General features: G+C 40.5%; 1 protein-coding gene across 1 annotated transcript in view; it reads right to left on the bottom strand.

The window, feature by feature from the left end:
* LOC129854164 (V-set and transmembrane domain-containing protein 2B-like) overlaps positions 1–17748 on the bottom strand; it is a 59451-nt gene extending 41703 nt beyond the window's left edge. Inside the window, exon 1 of the mRNA XM_055920931.1 lies at positions 17618–17748. Coding sequence (XP_055776906.1) covers positions 17618–17699 — 82 coding nt within the window. The 5' untranslated portion in view covers positions 17700–17748. The remainder of the gene's footprint in view (positions 1–17617) is intronic.
* Between the last annotated feature and the right edge of the window lie 898 nt (positions 17749–18646).

Genomic DNA, 18646 nt, shown 5'->3' with positions numbered 1-18646 from the left:
ATGGCACAAAGACCTGACCAAATGCTGATGTCAGGCTGATAAGAAAATGTATTATTTTATATAACGGGTCATTTATAATGGCAGTAGCATTGTTGACGAAATGCAGGCATCCCAGCAGAACTAGGAAGCGGTCTTGGGAAAAGAAGGTGGCAAAGAAGGGAGTTGCGAACATAGGATCTGTGCTCCAGTATTCTCTTAGGGAATTCTTCTTTACTATCCCCATGAGAAGGACTGCCACCAGGAAGGTATAGATTTCACTAATTGTGGTTGTCCCCCCCACTCCTGGCTCTCTCTTCTCATGTAGCTCCAAGGCATAGCGATTGGTCTTCTCTACTAAGTCTCCCACCAACTCCTCTGGCAGAAACAACTTGAAGCACTTTGTCTCAGTTGTAAACAGCAAGGGGCGTAGTACTCCAGATTTGGACTCATCAAAGCAAACAGCAGGGCCATTAGGGGTAAAATGGCTGACGGCCTTCCAGCTACCACAGAACTCCTGTACTTCATCCACTGTCTGTCTGCCTCCATCACCACCAGCATCTTCAAAGGGACCAGGGACTTTGTCAGTGGACAAGGGATCCTCAGATTCAGGGTTCTCAATGGCTACAAGGTTGGGGGGCAGACCCTCACTGTGACTTTCAGAATCTGATTCCTGACTTTCATACTCAGACTCATTGTCAGAATTTTAAAAAATCTCCAGAATTTCCACATTTGTGAGTTGTCTCCTTTTGAAAGACATTGCTAATCCGACAGCTTATCTCAATAGCTACATACATAAACAACAACACTGAATGGCTCAGAGTGGGAGAGAGAGGTTACGTGATTGGCTGTCGGTACACGCCACTTGTATCAATAAATGACTATCAGAAAATGTTTTGTGTGGTAATTATTTATGTCTTGACTGTTTTATTCACATGTTTTCAATTACCGGTGACAAATCATGCATTTCGATTCTTGCATAGATTGTAATGGGCACATATTATGTGTGCAAAATACTTTTTTTAAGGTTGTACTGATCATGATGAGCTAAACTAATTCCAGCTGTGTGTGGAGCCATGTTTGTTGACATACAATGCATTCTGGGTTTCACGTAATTGTCTGTTGGACCAAAGATGTTATAACAAAATGAGGTGAGTAAGGGTTCACTCATGTTTTGAGGACTTCTGGAAATGAATGGTGGGATGTGAAAGATGGTAGACGACACACCCACCCCTTGAACATGATACCAAACTCATCTTGTCTTCTCTTATTATCTTTGTTTCTGCAAGGAAAAAAAGCATGGCAGCGCACAGAAACTACCCATCGTTGGATTACTTTCGACTTCTAGAGAGTGTTTAACTCAATTATTTCGATCAATGGTGAGCTCACCCATGATGTGATTAATTATAAATAGTAATTGCTATTAGCTAATTCATATTGTAGTTTGTCAGCCGAGAGTTATACAAATATGACCGCTTGTGTTACGTCAATCTTTCCTCAGTTAGCGCTAGGATAAATGTAGCCAACATTTTTCTTGTTTGGATGATTGTGTTATGCTGTAGATACTTGTGTGAATGTCTGAACATTGCATCCAAAAATAAACTGCTCACATTCTGGACATAACTTTGTAAGGACTGTGTTTGTGGAAAAAGTTTCTGAAAAAAGTGTGACCAACTCAAATGCTGATTGTTCTTATTAAGAGTTCTAAATAAGCGTTCTAAAAGAGCGTTCTAATCACATCGGTGTGATCGTATGCTACAGGGTCCACTGTAGAATGATCACACCCGATGGTACGTGTGAAAGGGTTGATAATGTTTCCGTATCTAGCTTTACACATCTCATATGTATAAACTGCACTCTACACTATTCTATGGTATCTTAGTCACTTTTAAATTGTGTTTACATATTGCATCACCACTATCACCCTCTCTGGCGCCCTTAAGATGGCGCCGGAGAGGAAGACAGACGTTTTACGTTTCTCCAACCTTTGTTTTTTTTTTGTTAATTAATTTATTTGCGTTGTTTGTAACTTACTTTTTTACTTATTTTGTACATAATGTTGTCGCTACCGTCTCTTATGTCTGAAAATACCTTCTAGGCATCAGGACAGCGATTAGTCACCACGGACTAGCAGAATCCTTTTTTTCCTTTCACGACTCTGACGAGCCCAATGAGAAGGATATACTGCTTCCTCAGGAACAGGCCCAGATCCCCACGATTTGTGTGAAGACGAGGCAAAGAAATAGTGGCCAAAGGGCAGGATGCCTTCTGAGAATTTGTAGGCGATCGAATAAACCCCCCACTTCCCTCCATTCTGCTAGCAAACGTGCAATCTTTGGAGAATAAAATTGACGAGCTACGCGGAAGATTAAACAACCAATTCAACACTAAAATCTGTAAAATCTTATGCTTCACAGAGTCGTAGCTGAACGACGACACTATCAACATACAGCTGGCTGGTTACACGCTACACCAGCAGGATAGAACAGCAGTGTCTGGTAAGATAAGGGGCAGTGGACTATGTATTTCTGTAAATAACAGCTGGTGCACGATATCTAAGGAAGTCTTGAGCTATTGTTTGCCTGAGGTAGAGTATCTCATGATAAGCTGTAGACCACACTATCTACCTAGAGAGTTTTCATCTGTATTTGTCGTAGCTGTTTACATACCACCACAGTCAGAGGCTGTCGCTAAGACAGCATTGAATGAGCTGTATTCTGCCATAAGCAAACAAGAAAACGTTCACCCAGAGGTGTCGCTCCTAGTAGCCGAGGACTTTAACCTCTCTGGGGTAGGTGGGACGATTGCGTCCCACTTGGCCAAAAGCCAGGGAAAATACAGAGCGCCATATTCAAATAAAATGATATAAAAATCAAAATTTCATTAAATCACACATGTAAGATACCAAATTAAAGCTACACTCGTTGTGAATCTAGCCAACATGTCAGATTGTTATGCTTTTCGGCGAAAGCATAAGATGCTATTATCTGATGATAGCACAACAGTAAACAAAGATAGTAGCATATTTCAACACTGCAGGCACAACACAAAACGCAGAAATAAAAATATAATTCATGCCTTACCTTTGACAAACTTCTTTTGTTGGCACTCCAATATGTCCCATAAACATCAAAAAATTGTCCTTTTGTTCGATTAATTCCGTCGATATATATCCAAAATGTCAATTTATTTGGCGCGTTTCATCCAGAAAAACACAGCTTCCAACTTGCGCAACGTCACTACAAAATATATTAAAAGTTACAAGTAAACTTTACCAAAACATTTCAAACTACTTTTGTAATACAAGGTTAGGTATTTTTAAACGTTAATAATCGATCAAATTGAAGACGGGATGATCTGTGTTCAATACAAAAAGAAAACAAACTGACACAACTTTTCTGGTAATGTCCCTCTCTCAAACAATTTAAGTGACCCTCATTTAAGATAGCCGTACTTCTTCATTACACAAAGGAAAAACCTCAACCAATTTCCAAAGACTGGTGACATCCAGTGGAAGCGGTAGGAACTGCAAACAAGTCCCTTGGAAATCTGGTGTCCCAATGAAAATTCATTGAAAAGACAGTGACCTCAATCTTTTTTTTTTTAATGGTTTGTCCTCGGGGTTTTGCCTGCTACATAAGTTATGTTATACTCACAGACATGATTCAAACCTTTTTAGAAACTTCAGCGTGTTTTCTATCCAAATCTACTAATAATATGCATATATATGCATATCTTATATTCTGGGGATGAGTAGCAGGCAGTTGAATTTGGGCATGCAATTTATCCAAAGGTAAAAATGCTGCCCCCTACCCCGAAGAAGTTAATACAGCGAAACTTAAATCCATTGTACCAAATTTCTATCAGCATGTTAAATGTGCAACCAGAGTGAAAGAAACTCTGGACCACCTACACTCCACACACAGAGATGCATACAAAACTCTCCCTAGCCCCCCATTTGGCAAATCTGACCATAATTGTATCCTCCTGATTACTGCTTACAAGAAAAAATTAAAGCAGGAAGCACCAGTGACTTGATCAATAAAAAAGTGGTCAGATGATGCAGATGTTAAGCTACAGGACTGTTTTGCTAGCACAGACTGGAATGTGTTGAGGAGTACACCACATCAGTCGTCATATTTAAGGCAGCCATAGGCATTAGGTAGGTTGTGGGTAATTGTCTATGTCTTGATGTTAGTTGCTTGTGTCTGCACTTTCGTTTTGTAGCTTCACAGTCGTTTGTTGTTTTTGTCTAGTTTGTATTAGTGTTCGTGTTCATTTTCGTTTTCATCTTCAAATAAAAGAAGATGTATTTATATCACCCTGCGCCTTGGTCCTCTCTTTCACCTAAAGATGATCGTGACAGAATTACCCACCATACCAGGACCAAGCAGCGTGATACAAGGCAGCAGCAGCAAACGCAGGACTATAGGAATTGGGAGGAAATTCTAGACAGCGGAGGACCCTGGGCACCACCAGCGGCGGTATGAGGAGGCAGCACGGAAGCAAGGCTGGAAGCCTGAGAGTCAGAACCAAAAATGTATTGGAGGGGGGGGCTACAAGAGCCATCTGAGCTTGCTGCCTGCCCAGCGGTCACGGTCGTTTGTTGTTTTTGTCTAGTTTGTATTAGTGTCCGTGTTCGTTTTTATCTTCAAATAAAAGAAGATGTATTTATATCACGCTGCGCCTTGGTCCTCTCTTTCACCTAAAAACGATCGTGACACTATCAACAATGGCAAGCCACCTGGGTCTAACAACTTGGATGGTCAATTACTGAGGATGATAACGGATGATATTGCCACTCTTATTTGCCATCTCTTCAATCTAAGCCTACTGGAAAGTATGTGCCCTTAGGCCTGTAGGGAAGCAAAATGAATTCCGGCACCCAAGAATAGTAAAGCCCGCTTTACTGGCTCAAATAGCAGACCAATCAGCCTGTTACTAACCCTTAGTAAACTTTTGGAGAAATTGTGTTTGATCAGATACAATGCTATTTTACTGTAAACAAATTGCTAACGGACTTTCAGCACGCTTATTAATATATTTTTATTTAACCTTTACATATTCCAGGTACAATCAGGAATTCCCCAGGGCAGCTGTCTAGGCCCCTTACTTTTTTGAATCTTTACTAACGACATGCCATTGGCCTTGAGTAAAGCCAGTGTGTCTATGTATGCGGATGAATCAACACTATACAGATAATTCACTACAGCGAGCAAAATCACTGCAACACTTAACAAAGAGCTTCAGTTAGTTTCAGAATGGGTGGCAAGGAATAAGTTAGTGCTAAATATTTCAGAAACTAAAAGCATTGTATTTGGGACAAATGATTCACTAAACCCTAACCTCAACTAAATCTTGGAATAAATAATGTGGAAATTGAGCAAGTTGAGGTGACTAAATTGCTTGGAGTAACCCTGGATTGTAAACTGTCATGGTCAAAACATGTTAATACAACAGATAGGGAGAAGTCTATCCATAATAAAGCGCTGCTCTGCCTTTTTAGAAACACTATCAACAAAGCTCTAGTTTTGTCGCACCTGGACTACTGTTCAGTCGTGTGGTCACGTGCCACAAAGAGGGACCTTGGAAAATTACATTTGGCTCAGAACAGGGCAGCACGGCTGGCCCTTAAATGTACACAGAGAGCTAACATTAATAATATGCATGTATATCTTTCATGGTTCAAAGTGGAGGAGAGATTGACTTCATCACTACTTGTTTCTGTAAGAAGTGTTGACATGCTGAATGCCCCGAGGTGTCTGTTTAAACTACTAGCACACAGCTCGGACACCCATGCATACCCCACAAGACATACCCCCAAAGGTCTCTTCACAATCCCCAAGTCAAGAACAGGCGCACAGTACTACATAGAGCCATGGCTACGTGGAACTCTAATCCACATCAGGTAATTGATGCAAGCAGTAGAATCAGATTTTAAAAAACAGATACAAATACACCTTATGGAACAGCGGGGACTGTGAAGAGACACAGGCACAGACACACATACACATGACAAGACACGCACTCTAAACACACATACACATGACAAGACACGCACTCTAAACACACATACACATGACAAGACACTCACTCTAAACACACATACACATTACAAGACACTCACTCTAAACACACATACACATGACAAGACACTCACTCTAAACACACATACACATGACAAGACACGCACTCTAAACACACATACACATGACAAGACACGCACTCTAAACACACATACACATGACAAGACACTCACTCTAAACACACATACACATGACAAGACACGCACTCTAAACACACATACACATGACAAGACACGCACTCTAAACACACATACACATGACAAGACACGCACTCTAAACACACATACACATGACAAGACACGCACTCTAAACACACATACACATGACAAGACACGCACTCTAAACACACATACACATGACAAGACACTCACTCTAAACACACATACACATGACAAGACACTCACTCTAAACACACATACACATGACAAGACACTCACTCTAAACACACATACACATGACAAGACATGCACTCTAAACACACATACACATGACAAGACACGCACTCTAAACACACATACACATGACAAGACACGCACTCTAAACACACATACACATGACAAGACACGCACTCTAAACACACATACACATGGATTTTGTTTTGTAGATATGTGATTATAGAGTAGGGGCCTGAGGGAACACCTTTAATGTGTTGTGAAATGTAATGTAATATTTTTAATTGTATATAATTGCCTTAATGTTGCTGGACCCCAGGAAGAGTAGCTGCTAATGGGGATCCTTAATAAATACAAATACAAAATTGTTATTCGTTATTCACTGTGTATTTATTCCTCGAGTCACTATTCATATATTTCAAAAAAATCTTTAACCCTGTTTTGTTGAAAAAGGACCAGCAAGTAAGGGTGTGCCGATCTCGTCATACTCGTATTCGTATCTGTTTTATCACACTTGATACCTGTAATCAGTTTAACTCCTGATCGGAAAACCAGAATAAAGCTTATACCTCAGCTGCACTATCAATCAAATCGCATCGTTATGTTTCTTCACTCATTCACACACATTGTTCAAAGGTACACGGCCTCGACAGATGAAAATGCACATTAGGGCTATTTACTTAGTCCTATTCAATTATCAATGAAATAGGCTAATACTATACTAATGCATGGCTGGCTACTACTGCCTGCATTTACTCCAGACACAGATTTAGATGAAGATTGGCTAATTTGCTTGCCCAGTATATTGTTTCACTTTTTGAGAGGAGCACAACAACAATGACGAGCGACGGTTTCTGATTCATACATGATGTTTTGGAGAAGGGGAGACTTGTGCCCTGAGACGTGACTGTGGGTGTCTGAAACAGCTGCGCACGTGTGTCTGTCTGGGGAAATGAGAGCGGATGGAGAGTGGCTTGTTCTAATCCAATCGTTGTAGCAGGCTCAACCGATACTCCACAAGTTTCTTTACAAGAGCTATCTGATTGTTTTTTGGAGCACGCAGTGCTTCACACTGTTTGAGTGAAAGAGATAAGTGCTGGCAGCTGATTTCTTTTCTTTCCAAATACAGATAATTGCAAAAAATACGTGTCATAATACTAGTTTTGTCCGAGTTCTCGGCACACCCCTGCCTGCAAGTAAGCATTTTACTGTTAGTCTACATTTGTTGTTTACGAAGCATGTGACAAAAAACATCTGATTTTATTTGATCTTTAACATCTGTCTATCTTTCTAGACATTTTTCCAATTAGATCATTCCATCCATTGTGGGCAGGCTGGTCTCCAGCTGTACACCGCCATATTCAATGTTTCTCCAAGGTAGTTATATGTCGGGAGGCGATTGTGAGTCAATTCCAGCCCTGCCACGTTGGCCCCAGTCAGCAGAAGCTCACCTCAGGAACAAGAGGCAATTTAAACTCATTATACCATACACTAATTTAATGGCAATGCTGAGCAATTACATTACTCAGCATTGCATGGTAGGTAGATAGTTAACAAGCAACCCTTTAGACATTGTTGCTGATTAATCCAATTTTAAGATTACTTGGGCTAAACTGCAGGATCTAGCAATGATTCTTATGCAATTTAGTTTCTGGAAGCCTCACTGTGGTGGCAGGTAGCCTAGTGGTTAGAGTGTTGGGACAGTATGTGAAATGTTGCTAGATCAAATCCCTAAGCTGACAAGGTAAACATCTGTTGTTCTGCTCCTGAACAAGGCTGTTAACCCACTGTTCCTAGGCTGTCAGTGTAAACAAGACTTTGCTCTTAACTGACTTGCCTAGTTAAAATAAAGAAGCTTTTCTATTGTGACAGTCAAGCTAAATATACAGCTACCTGACAGGATGTCCTCCCGCCAAAATGAACTCTTCCTCTACATGTTCATTATCACTGAGTGACGAACATCTCAGCAAGGCAAGGCAAGGCTGACTCAACATTTCACCATGTGGTGAAAAGTACAACATGAACATGTTGATGAACATGTTGGTCTCTGTGCCTTGGCGTTATCCTTGGGTGACATACAGTGAATTACCGTTTGAAAATACCCACTGTGTATTCTTTCTTGTACATCTTTGTTTCAAAAGAAGGTCTTACTTGTCCCTGTCTCGTCTCTACACCCTTCTTCCAATTCACCTTCACCCTACCCTTCTTTTGTGCACTCTGTATTCAGCCTTCCTCGCTCTCCCCTTTCCTCTACTCAGTATCCATCACTAGTCCTAATCAGCAGATTCTTTTCTTCCTTTCATTGAGATATTTGACACTGATCATTTGTATCACCAGTTAACTGGGCATTTAAAAGCCTTTTAAAGGTCTAGTGTTTCTAATGAGGCCGAGCAATAAACCCTGAAGAGAATTAACCGCATTGCTTAGTGCTGTCTCTTTTCTCCACTCCCATTTCCTATAAAACATGGCTCTTTGGGAAAGCTGCTGAGAAGAGGGCTCTAACTGCTGGCACCACCTAGCAATCTGGTGAAAGTTAGAGCTTTCCTGTTTCTTCATCGACAAAATGCATTTTGATAGCTTATCTTTTCAGAGTAGTCTCACTCAAAAGCTTGGAACCAATTCAAGCCTTCTAATTAGCATAATAACAGCACCGGCATCAAAAATCTGTCTGTTTAAGATAGAGACTTTTTTGTTGTTGTTGCATGGGCTGTTGTCTCAATCCACCGCATTCGCCGATGTCTGTGGCCAATTTTTGTGAGAAGACCAATTTTTGGTGTGTCTCATGGTCTGACAAACACCGATGTAGCTCGGCCGACATGTGGTAGATTGAGACGCAGCCCGTGCAAAGAACCTGATATCTCTATCTTAAACTGACGGATTTTGTTGGGATTTGGTTTTATTATGTTACTTAGATTGAGGCACGGGTGATCAGTTCTAAAGGTTAATCTGACTATTTTCTCATCATTGATTCCATTGACTTGTTTCAGTAATTTGAGGGTTTTCTGTATAGTTGTCTAATGTTGGTGCGGTATATTATTCTGCTTTAATGTCACTCCTAAATATAATAGTTATTCTTGAGTGTCTTTTTAATAGAGCTGAGAGCAAAGTGCAAAATGTAGGAATACAGGTGAAATCAGTCATTGACACAGACAGGTGAGGACATGTTGAATAATAATGACTAAATAAACATACACAATGTAATCATGCATGTGTGTCAAATATCTCAGTTGAAAACACTGTATGTTAAAAACACTTTTTGTGTGTGGGTGGCCTTTACATTGCCAACAGAGAGAGCTGTGAATGGATCAGTGGTTCACCAATCAGGTCTTTGATGGCTTGGCAACAGTAACAAGGGAGATGTGTAATGAAACTAGGGTGCGCGTGCCCTGGATAGAATATATTTTTTTAGGGGCATAGGCGTCCCCAGAACAAACCAGGAAGCAGACAAAAACCTGCATGTAACCATGACACAACATCCTGAGAACGTCCTAATATTGACCTTGGGGACGTCCCGGGAACAAACCGGGAAGTACACAAAACCTCCCCCGGACAATGACACAACGTCCTGACAAATTTAGGTAACCATTTTGTGACATTCTGGGAACGTCCTAATGACTCATCTTTGTTGCAGGGTACCACCATTACACAACAATAATGAGATGTCAGATTTAATCAAAACAAGTCATGCATATCCAACTTCTGAAAGTCAAAACAATTTGTTAATTTGGCTGGTTTGCCACATGGTAATGTGTGCAGTACCAAGCCCAAGTGAGTTGTTTCTGGCCTGGAACAGCGGAGCATCCTTGTTTAGTCAGCCGCTACGTTTGGCAGACCACACACTTTGCACTACAAAGAAACAGCACCAATAGTTCACCCAATGTCCACCCTTTCTCAAAACACAATTAGCCCTGATTTGAAAGAACCTTATTTCCCCTATCTCATGTTCACTTGAATTTAGGTTTAAAAACATTCGGTTCACACTGGTTGGTTCTTGGGCCAAGCGAGTTGCAGCTATGAAGTAGGCCTATAACAGCGTACATTTTAGGAATGAATGGAGGACAATACAGTGTATAAAGGGCCAGTAATTGGCTGATACTTGAAGCAACAATGTAAGATTGAAACAACCTCTTGTTCTTCTGGCTGACCCCTTTTCTTTTACAGTAGTGTAGTGAGGCAATGTTTTTTCAGTGAGGCTGACGCATCAGCGCCGACTGAGTGTAGCCTCTCTGCTAGCGTAATCAACGTGAAGATTTCAGGGTGAGAGCTTTAAGGTCACCCTCCATTATACCAGGTTATTGCTACTAGCTGTGAGTGAGAGTTTTTGTGGCTGGCTCATTTGTCAGCACCCCCACCCTGCTATCACTCCACTACGATATATGTGTGTATGTCACAGGAAGGGCCTCAACTGTAATTGCGTCCCTAATCTCACAAAAGATCCCCCCCCCCCCAGCCCATCAGAAACCTTTCCTGTATGTCACCTACTGTAGAATGTCAGCATCCATGCAGTGAGGTCGAGGAGAGTGGGGACTTTTTGGAGCAATTTTTACACGTCATAGTAATAGTGGTTGTTTAATTAAGTAAATATAAAAACTCTGGAGGTGACACGGATTATTTATTACACACAAGAATCTAAAATTGACACAACTTTCAGATGTCCTGAAAATGTATCTGAAAGATACATGTCTTTCTTTGCTCTTGTTCACATTAAGTAGTAGCCACAGCACACAGAATGCATTGCAAATAGAGATCCAAGGGCAATTGAAAGCTCCTTGCATAGAGGATGGCGCAGAAGCAATTGAAACTCTCCAGAAGATGCAGTAACTTCAGTCTAGACATGATTGCAAAAGTGGATAATATAGACCTTTCTGCCAGACGCCAGACAGAATATGGTTTAATGTGAAGGTCATTCCCTGCATTTTTGAAAAATGTCTTATGCTATATTACGTTATTATGTCTCTCTTCTCTAGACACACTTGATAGGAGTACCGTATAAAGAATATAGGAGAGTAAATGTCAACCAATACTCAAAGCTAGCAGTATTGTCTATGATACTGGATTTTTCTTTATAAGGCCACAGTCATCTGAGAGTTTTAACAATATCATATATTTGACAAAACAAAAGTAAATTGCAGAATAAATGGTTGATAATACACACACCCTGAGAATATATATTTTTTCTTCTTGCTGGTGTACTCATACAGTACGTGAAGGGGGTGGCTGATGCCTAGTCTTGTTGCCTCATTGAGTTTTTCAGCCCCTCGTCCACCCACCCACTTTCCATATCGACATGCCTCCCTCAATCTGTGTCCATTTCATTGATTGTTTCAGAGGTAGTCAAGGTGGAAAACGCCAATTGGAGGCAGAGACCTGAGCAAGATAAAGGCTAACTCAAACAAAATACCTTTACATCTATTTCAACAGGAGAAGAGTTGATCAGGATTAAGTTGATCTACGTGCAGTGAGAAATATAATGTGGGCTTTACTCACTTTTCTACAGTATGCCGTTTTGTGATTGGTCAAAATAATTGGTCAACTTAATGTTTTTGCTAAACTTCCTGGTCTCATTTGAACAAGTTTGCATGAAGAAATTACTAAATTCTTTCAATTATGAGCAAGGGTTTTGCCATTATAAAGTGTGACAGGTAATGATAAATAGAGTAATCATGGAGGCATAATGAGCCTGGTTAAGAGATGCACATCTACTGTATGTGTACACCGCAAGAGAAAACGGGAAACACTGTCGATTCAAGACATTATAAAATTATGAACTTGTAGTATTGCTTATAATCCTGATTGACTGATTCAAGACATTATAATATTATGAACTTGTAGTATTGCTTATAATCCTGACTGATTATCTACCTAGGAGTACAGAGGCCCATTATCAGCAACCATCACTCCTGTGTTCCAAAGGCACATTGTGTTAGCAATTTTTTTTTTTTTACTTAACTAGGCAAGTCAGTTCAAGTCAAATTCTTATTTACAATGACAGCCTACCAGGGAACAGTGGGTTAACTGCCTTGTTCACTGGCAGAAAGACACATTCAGCCTAGGGATTTGATCCAGCAACCTTTCGGTTACTGACCCAACACTCTAACCACTAGGCTACTAGGCTAACTGCTGCTAATCCAGGTTTATAATTTTAAAAGGCTAATTGATCATTAGAAAATCATTTTGCAATTATGTTAGCACAGCTGAAAACTGTTGTTCTGATTAAAGAAACAATAAACCGGCCTTCTTTAGACTAGTTGAGTATCTGGAGCATCAGCATTTGTGGGTTCAATTACAGGCTCAAAATGGCCAGAAACAAATAACTTTCTCCTGAAACTCGTCTGTCAATTCTTGTTCTGAGAAATGAAGGCTATTCCATGCGAGAAATTGCCAAGAAACTGAAGATCTCGTACAACGCTTTGTACTACTCCCTTCACAGAACAGCGCAAACTGGCTCTAACCAGAATAGAAAGAGGAGTGGGAGGCCCCAGTGCACAACTGAGAAAGAGGACAAGTACATTAGAGTGCTTAGGTTGAGAAACAGATGCCTCACAAGTCCTCAACTGGCAGCTTCATTAAATAGTACCCGCTAAGTGCCAGTCTCAATGTCAACAGTGAAGAGGCGACTCTGGGATGCTGGCCTTCTAGGCAGAGTTGCAAAGAAAAAGCCATATTTCAGGCTGGCCAATAAAAATAAAAGATTAAGGTGGCCAAAAGAACACAGACACTGGACAGAGTAAGATAGGAAAAAAGTGTTACAGACTAATGTAAGTTTGAGGTGTTCAGATCACAAAGAAGAACATTCGTGAGATGCTGAAAAAATGAAAAGATGCTGGAGGAGTGCTTGACAACATCTGTCAAGCATGGTGGAAGCAATGTGATGGTCTGGGGGTGCTTTGGTGGTGGTAAAGTGGGAGATGTGTACAGGGTAAAAGGGATCTGAAGAAGGAAGGCTATCACTCCATTTTGCAACCCCATGCCATACCCTGTGGATGGCACTTAATTGGAGCCAATTTCCTCCCACAACAGGACAACGACCCAAAGCACAGCTCTAAACTATTTAGGGAAGAATCAGTCAGCTTGTATTCTGTCTATAATGGAGTGGCTAGCACAGTCACCGGATCTCAACCCTATTGAGCTGTAGTGGGAGCAGCTTGGCCGTATGCTACGTAAGAAGTGCCCATCAAGCCAGTCCAACTTGTGGGAGGTTCTTCAGGAAGCATGGGGTGAAATCTCTTCACATTACCTCAACAAATTGACAACTAGAATGCCAAAGGTCTGCAAGGCTGTAATTGCTGCAAATGGAGGATTCTTTGACGAAAGCTAGGTTTGAAGGACACAATTATTATTTCAATTAAAGATCATTATTTTATAACCATGTCAACGTCTTGACTATATTTCCTATTCATTTTGCAACTCATTTCATGTAATGTTTTCATGGAAAACAAGGACATTTCTAAGTGACCCCAAACGTTTGAACGGTAGTGTACATAATGCAGAACTCATAATACATGTAATTCAGCTCTGATTTCTCAGTTTGTAATAACAGTGACACAGAGCTTGCAGTTATCTAAGGCACTCTTGGTTTTGAATGTACTGTATCCTTGAGTCGTGGCGCTATCTTCATTTAATGCTGGTGCTTGTCTGTGTGCTGGAAATGAAGAGAGAGGTAGTGGATGGGGGATAATCCTGTGAGCTATTTTAAATGTGTTTAATTGCTTTCTTTGTTTTAACTATCCCTGCTGGTCTCGCTGACTGCACATGGAAATACGGTATTTGGAAAGGCACACCTTTTAGCTGTACACCACACCTCCACTTACTTATTTTTTAAGAAGTGTTCTAACAGAAAATGTCAATTAAATATTAGGTAAAGGTTTAAACTGTTAAATGCTCTCTTGCTCTTACCAATAGCCTAATTGTACATTCATATTCTCTCAAGTCTTAAATAAAGTTTAAGAAAACATAACTAATCTCAGGCAAGCTATCGCTCCTAATCTATCCACACGATTTAGCTAAATAAATAATTCCATAAAAATATAGTGTTGAATTATTCACTCCAGTTCCAATTTACCCGCCACCTACCCCCATTTAAGACTGGGATGCTGTTGCGTCTATGGATTTGCTTTGGTTTGGGAGTCTCTTGCTCTGGCTGTGCCGACTCTACCCAGTAAAATCTGTGCTAATTGGAATCCCATTGAAGCATATTTACTGTTAAAAAGCCCAAAACATGTTTTTGCACAAACATCTAAATGAAACTTTAACACATTTGTTTTGAAATTCTTGCACAGATCGTAATGGCCAGAGGCATTTTGTGTTCCGGAATTGGTTTGAATACGCGTGGAGTTGTGCAACACGCGTGAGAAACACGGGTAAATGCATTTCATTTGAACCATTTGAATTATGTTTGGCTTTCTATGTTAAATGTATGATGTAACTTCATTTGCTGCACGATTGTACCACTAGGTTGCCCAATGTTGCATCAGAATTTCTCAATCGCCTTAACATTTCTATGTAGAGAGAGTTCATTATTGGTATCGTCTGCAAAAAATATCACACACGGTACAAAGGGACCTAATATCAAGTGCTGTCTGTCCTAACCATAGCCTATGATTTGAATATGATCTAACGGCGACAATGTGAAGATTCTGATGCATCTAGTGGACTCTTGAAAATACAAGAACCATCAGTAAACCTTTTTTTTTATTTATTTTTTTACAGCACACTAATTACTAGGTAACAAATACATATTAACAATGAAGCCATTGCTAATACCATGTGAATACCAGATACTTGCAGGTCAACTAACACTCTTTATCAGGATGATTGACTTGAAGGTGATGGATTCTGGGTTCTGACTCCTAAACTTGGAATAATGTTCATTATCAGATATCCTATTGAAATATTGAGTGCTATGGTCTCTAGAGAGTCTACATCAGAAGTGAATGGTTATCTGTACGATTGCCTCTACCATAATGTATATGGTAGAGGCAATTAAGCTTAGAATGTACTGAGTGCAGGGAAGACGATCACTGATAAGGGTGGAGAGCTGTGGATTAGTGAGGAAGGGGGTCGAGGTCAGGTCAGGTCAGGTCACATTAAGGGAGAAGGAGCAGTTTATTGCCCATATCACTTAACTTCCTGCCTAGCAGTGAAGATGTAATGTTTAGAGAGAAGGAGGAAACTCCACCCAAAGTGCGGTATATATATTACCATTGGTGGAAATATGTTTTTGTCTTAACTAGCTGTATCGACCCAATGGATGAATAAACTTGGTTTGAGCTTTATTAAGCGTCCGTGAGTTTTAATAGGTTCCTTTAGAACCTAACAAAGGTATTTATGTAGTAAGTATGTGGTAATAAATAAATTAAATATCACAGATGTTGTGACTAGGTGTTTACATAGTAAGTACCTTGTCCTTACTTATAAGGTCCTCAATACTAGCCTTTTGGACAAAAAATTTGTTAAATAATTACATTTTGTTACTTTGTATTTACTAAGTAAGTATGTACTACTTTCTTGGTTCCTAGTAAGTACATTTGGGACTAAATGGTTACCATGTATTTCATTTTTGTTACTAGGTATTTTCCAATTTATTACGGGCTGTAAAATGAAGGGTTACCGAACCATCCTCGATTCAGCTAACCGAGGGATTGATGATCAGTTGTGTTAGGTGCTGCTTGTGTGCTGCATGGGTGAGAACAAAATTGTGCACCTCTGTAGGTCCCAAGGACCAGGATAAGAAACTGTGTCTTGAAAATGCTCATTGTTCTTTTATCTGTCACTCAAAAATTCGCCACAAAGTTGATCCATATCTGATAGAGAGGAAACTAAAAACATCCATAGTAAGGAAAATTCACGAATGCAAAACAACACACCTTTGTCTGTCCTTAATTAAACTGAGGTATTTGGGCTTAGGAACACATTTCCATAAAGATTGGCATTTAGAAGCATAGCTGCACAGAATAAAAATCAATTTCTTCTCCTTCATGGTTTGTGTCATCCAAATTATCTCAATGTTTGCCTTTCTCACTCTTTGTCTTCAGGCTCTGAGTCAAACAGGCAATTAGATAAACCATAAAAGAATACAGTTTCTATTTTGCTGTTGTGTACTTCAGAACTAACAGAACCCAGTGCTTCTGGTCTGGCGGTCAGGGATGGTTATTTTTTCACATGGTTAATGATGATTGTTAATGGAGTAAAGCTACAGTGTAAATTCACACTTGGAGTTGCCTGAACATTGGTTGGCTACAAGTCAGATTTCTGGAACAGAAGAGGGGATATTTTGATCCTGTTTAATGAGGGGTTGTAGATATTAATCAGGAAGCAATAGGCTAATAATAAAGTAGTACCCTGATAAATGACTGTATCTCCCTGAGCTCCTCCAGCTCCACGTAGAGCCATCGTACTAATCTCATTTATCTGATTCTCAAACACGAGGAGGGCATAGAATTGAAAATATATGCCAGTTATAGATAAGGCCCTTCTGCTTTGGTCAACACTGTTGCTCTGAGATGAGGAGGAGGCACAGTCCTAGCTGATCGTGACATCTCATGATAGAGATATAAATGACGCCAGAGGTTTAGGACTGTTGAGAGGTTCAGGGTCAATTGAAACACCATGACTGCTCAAATCTACTGAACATTGACTCGTGGCTATTGTCCTCATAAAGTAGATTTTCCTCACAGTGAACCAACATAAGCCACCCAAAGTTACTCCCTTGTTCAGTCTATAATTTTGGCCACACTTAAAGTACATGGCCAAGTACATGCCATACTGTAACTGTCTATTCGTAGGATGTGCAAGAAATTGTAATGACATTTGTAGCACTGACGACAATAAGAAAGCTAGATAATATCTGAGTTTGCTGAGAGCACAGGAAGTGTTCCCTGTACCAGGGTAAAGGTAGCATTACATATTCAATCTAGTCCAAGATCCTAGTCATAACCTGAGGTATAATGTGCAGATGAAGCAGGATAATGGCAAATCAACCCCTTGCATGTCCAAATAAATGGCAGACAACAGCCTCAACATTGTAGACTCCAAGCTTGCGTGCCCCCATTTTACGTCTCACTGCACCGACTAACCCTGAGCAACCCACAACCACCATACAGTTAACAAGCGTCACCTCTGCACCAGTCTCGATCCTGTTTCATCCGTGATAATCCCTCTCACCTGCCAGGGAGGTTTTCCTGCTCTCGTCCTCCTTAATGTTGTATACATTCAGCGAGATGTCTTCAAGTTTACCGTCACACATCACAGTTCATCAGTGATCGTCTCTCTTCCCTAGCAGCCTCCCTCCTAATACCCCACAGCTCCCTCAGACATTCTCCTCACTATACACAACCGACACACAGATATGGATATCCAATTATTTTCCCCTAGTCCACAGTGTTTTGTTAGTGCCATTTTTCGTCTCTGTTTTGTTTCGCCTCTGCTTTGGGTGAGAGAAAAGATTGAGATACAATTAGATTGGCATCATAATCTCCCCTGCATGGCTCCGCTTGGCTGGCTCTCTGCTAGGTGGAGCGAGGAAGGTAATTGAAAAGGACAGGGGCGTGTGTGGTGTCTGAGGAATGTGTGTGGGTTCCTCTCCGCACAGAAGGGCCTTGCTAGGTCAGGGCCGGCTGCCTTTCTGACAACACACACAAGTAACCTTGTGTGTGGGCGTGTAGGGCTGTATAGTTTTGTTTAATAATAACAAGTAATTCAAGCTTTGTAATATGTTTTCTATGTCATAAACTACCACTGTATACAGTAAATCAACTATTCATGACACATTCAAGGCAGTTTTCAACAGTATACTAGTGGTGGCGAATAAAAAGTACTTTACAGAAACTCGCAATTGAGTGGGACAATGTAATCAGGAAAGACTAGCAACACCATTAGACCATGCCCCTAAGTGAATGGGGCTCCATGAATAGACATATTGATTATAGCGGTCAAAAGAATCAGGCTGTGTGAGTAGGGTCCTTGAGTAATTCTAGGAATATATCAGACTTTTACGAATTCATCAGGAATTCTACGAATTCAACAGGAGTACCTTTAGAGAGATACCACAAGTTCAACACATGGCTATTTTTTCAAGGGCCTCTCTGCATCACTCTCCTTCTTTCTCATTACCCCACCCTCTTTATCTTCGTCTGGACAGTCATGGTTTCCAGCTGTCGTCTGTCCGATCCATCAATCCCTTGCTCTCTGTCA

This window comes from Salvelinus fontinalis, chromosome 4 (assembly GCF_029448725.1).
Source record: "Salvelinus fontinalis isolate EN_2023a chromosome 4, ASM2944872v1, whole genome shotgun sequence".
NCBI lineage: Eukaryota > Metazoa > Chordata > Actinopteri > Salmoniformes > Salmonidae > Salvelinus > Salvelinus fontinalis.
This window is presented reverse-complemented; position numbering and strand designations above follow the sequence as displayed.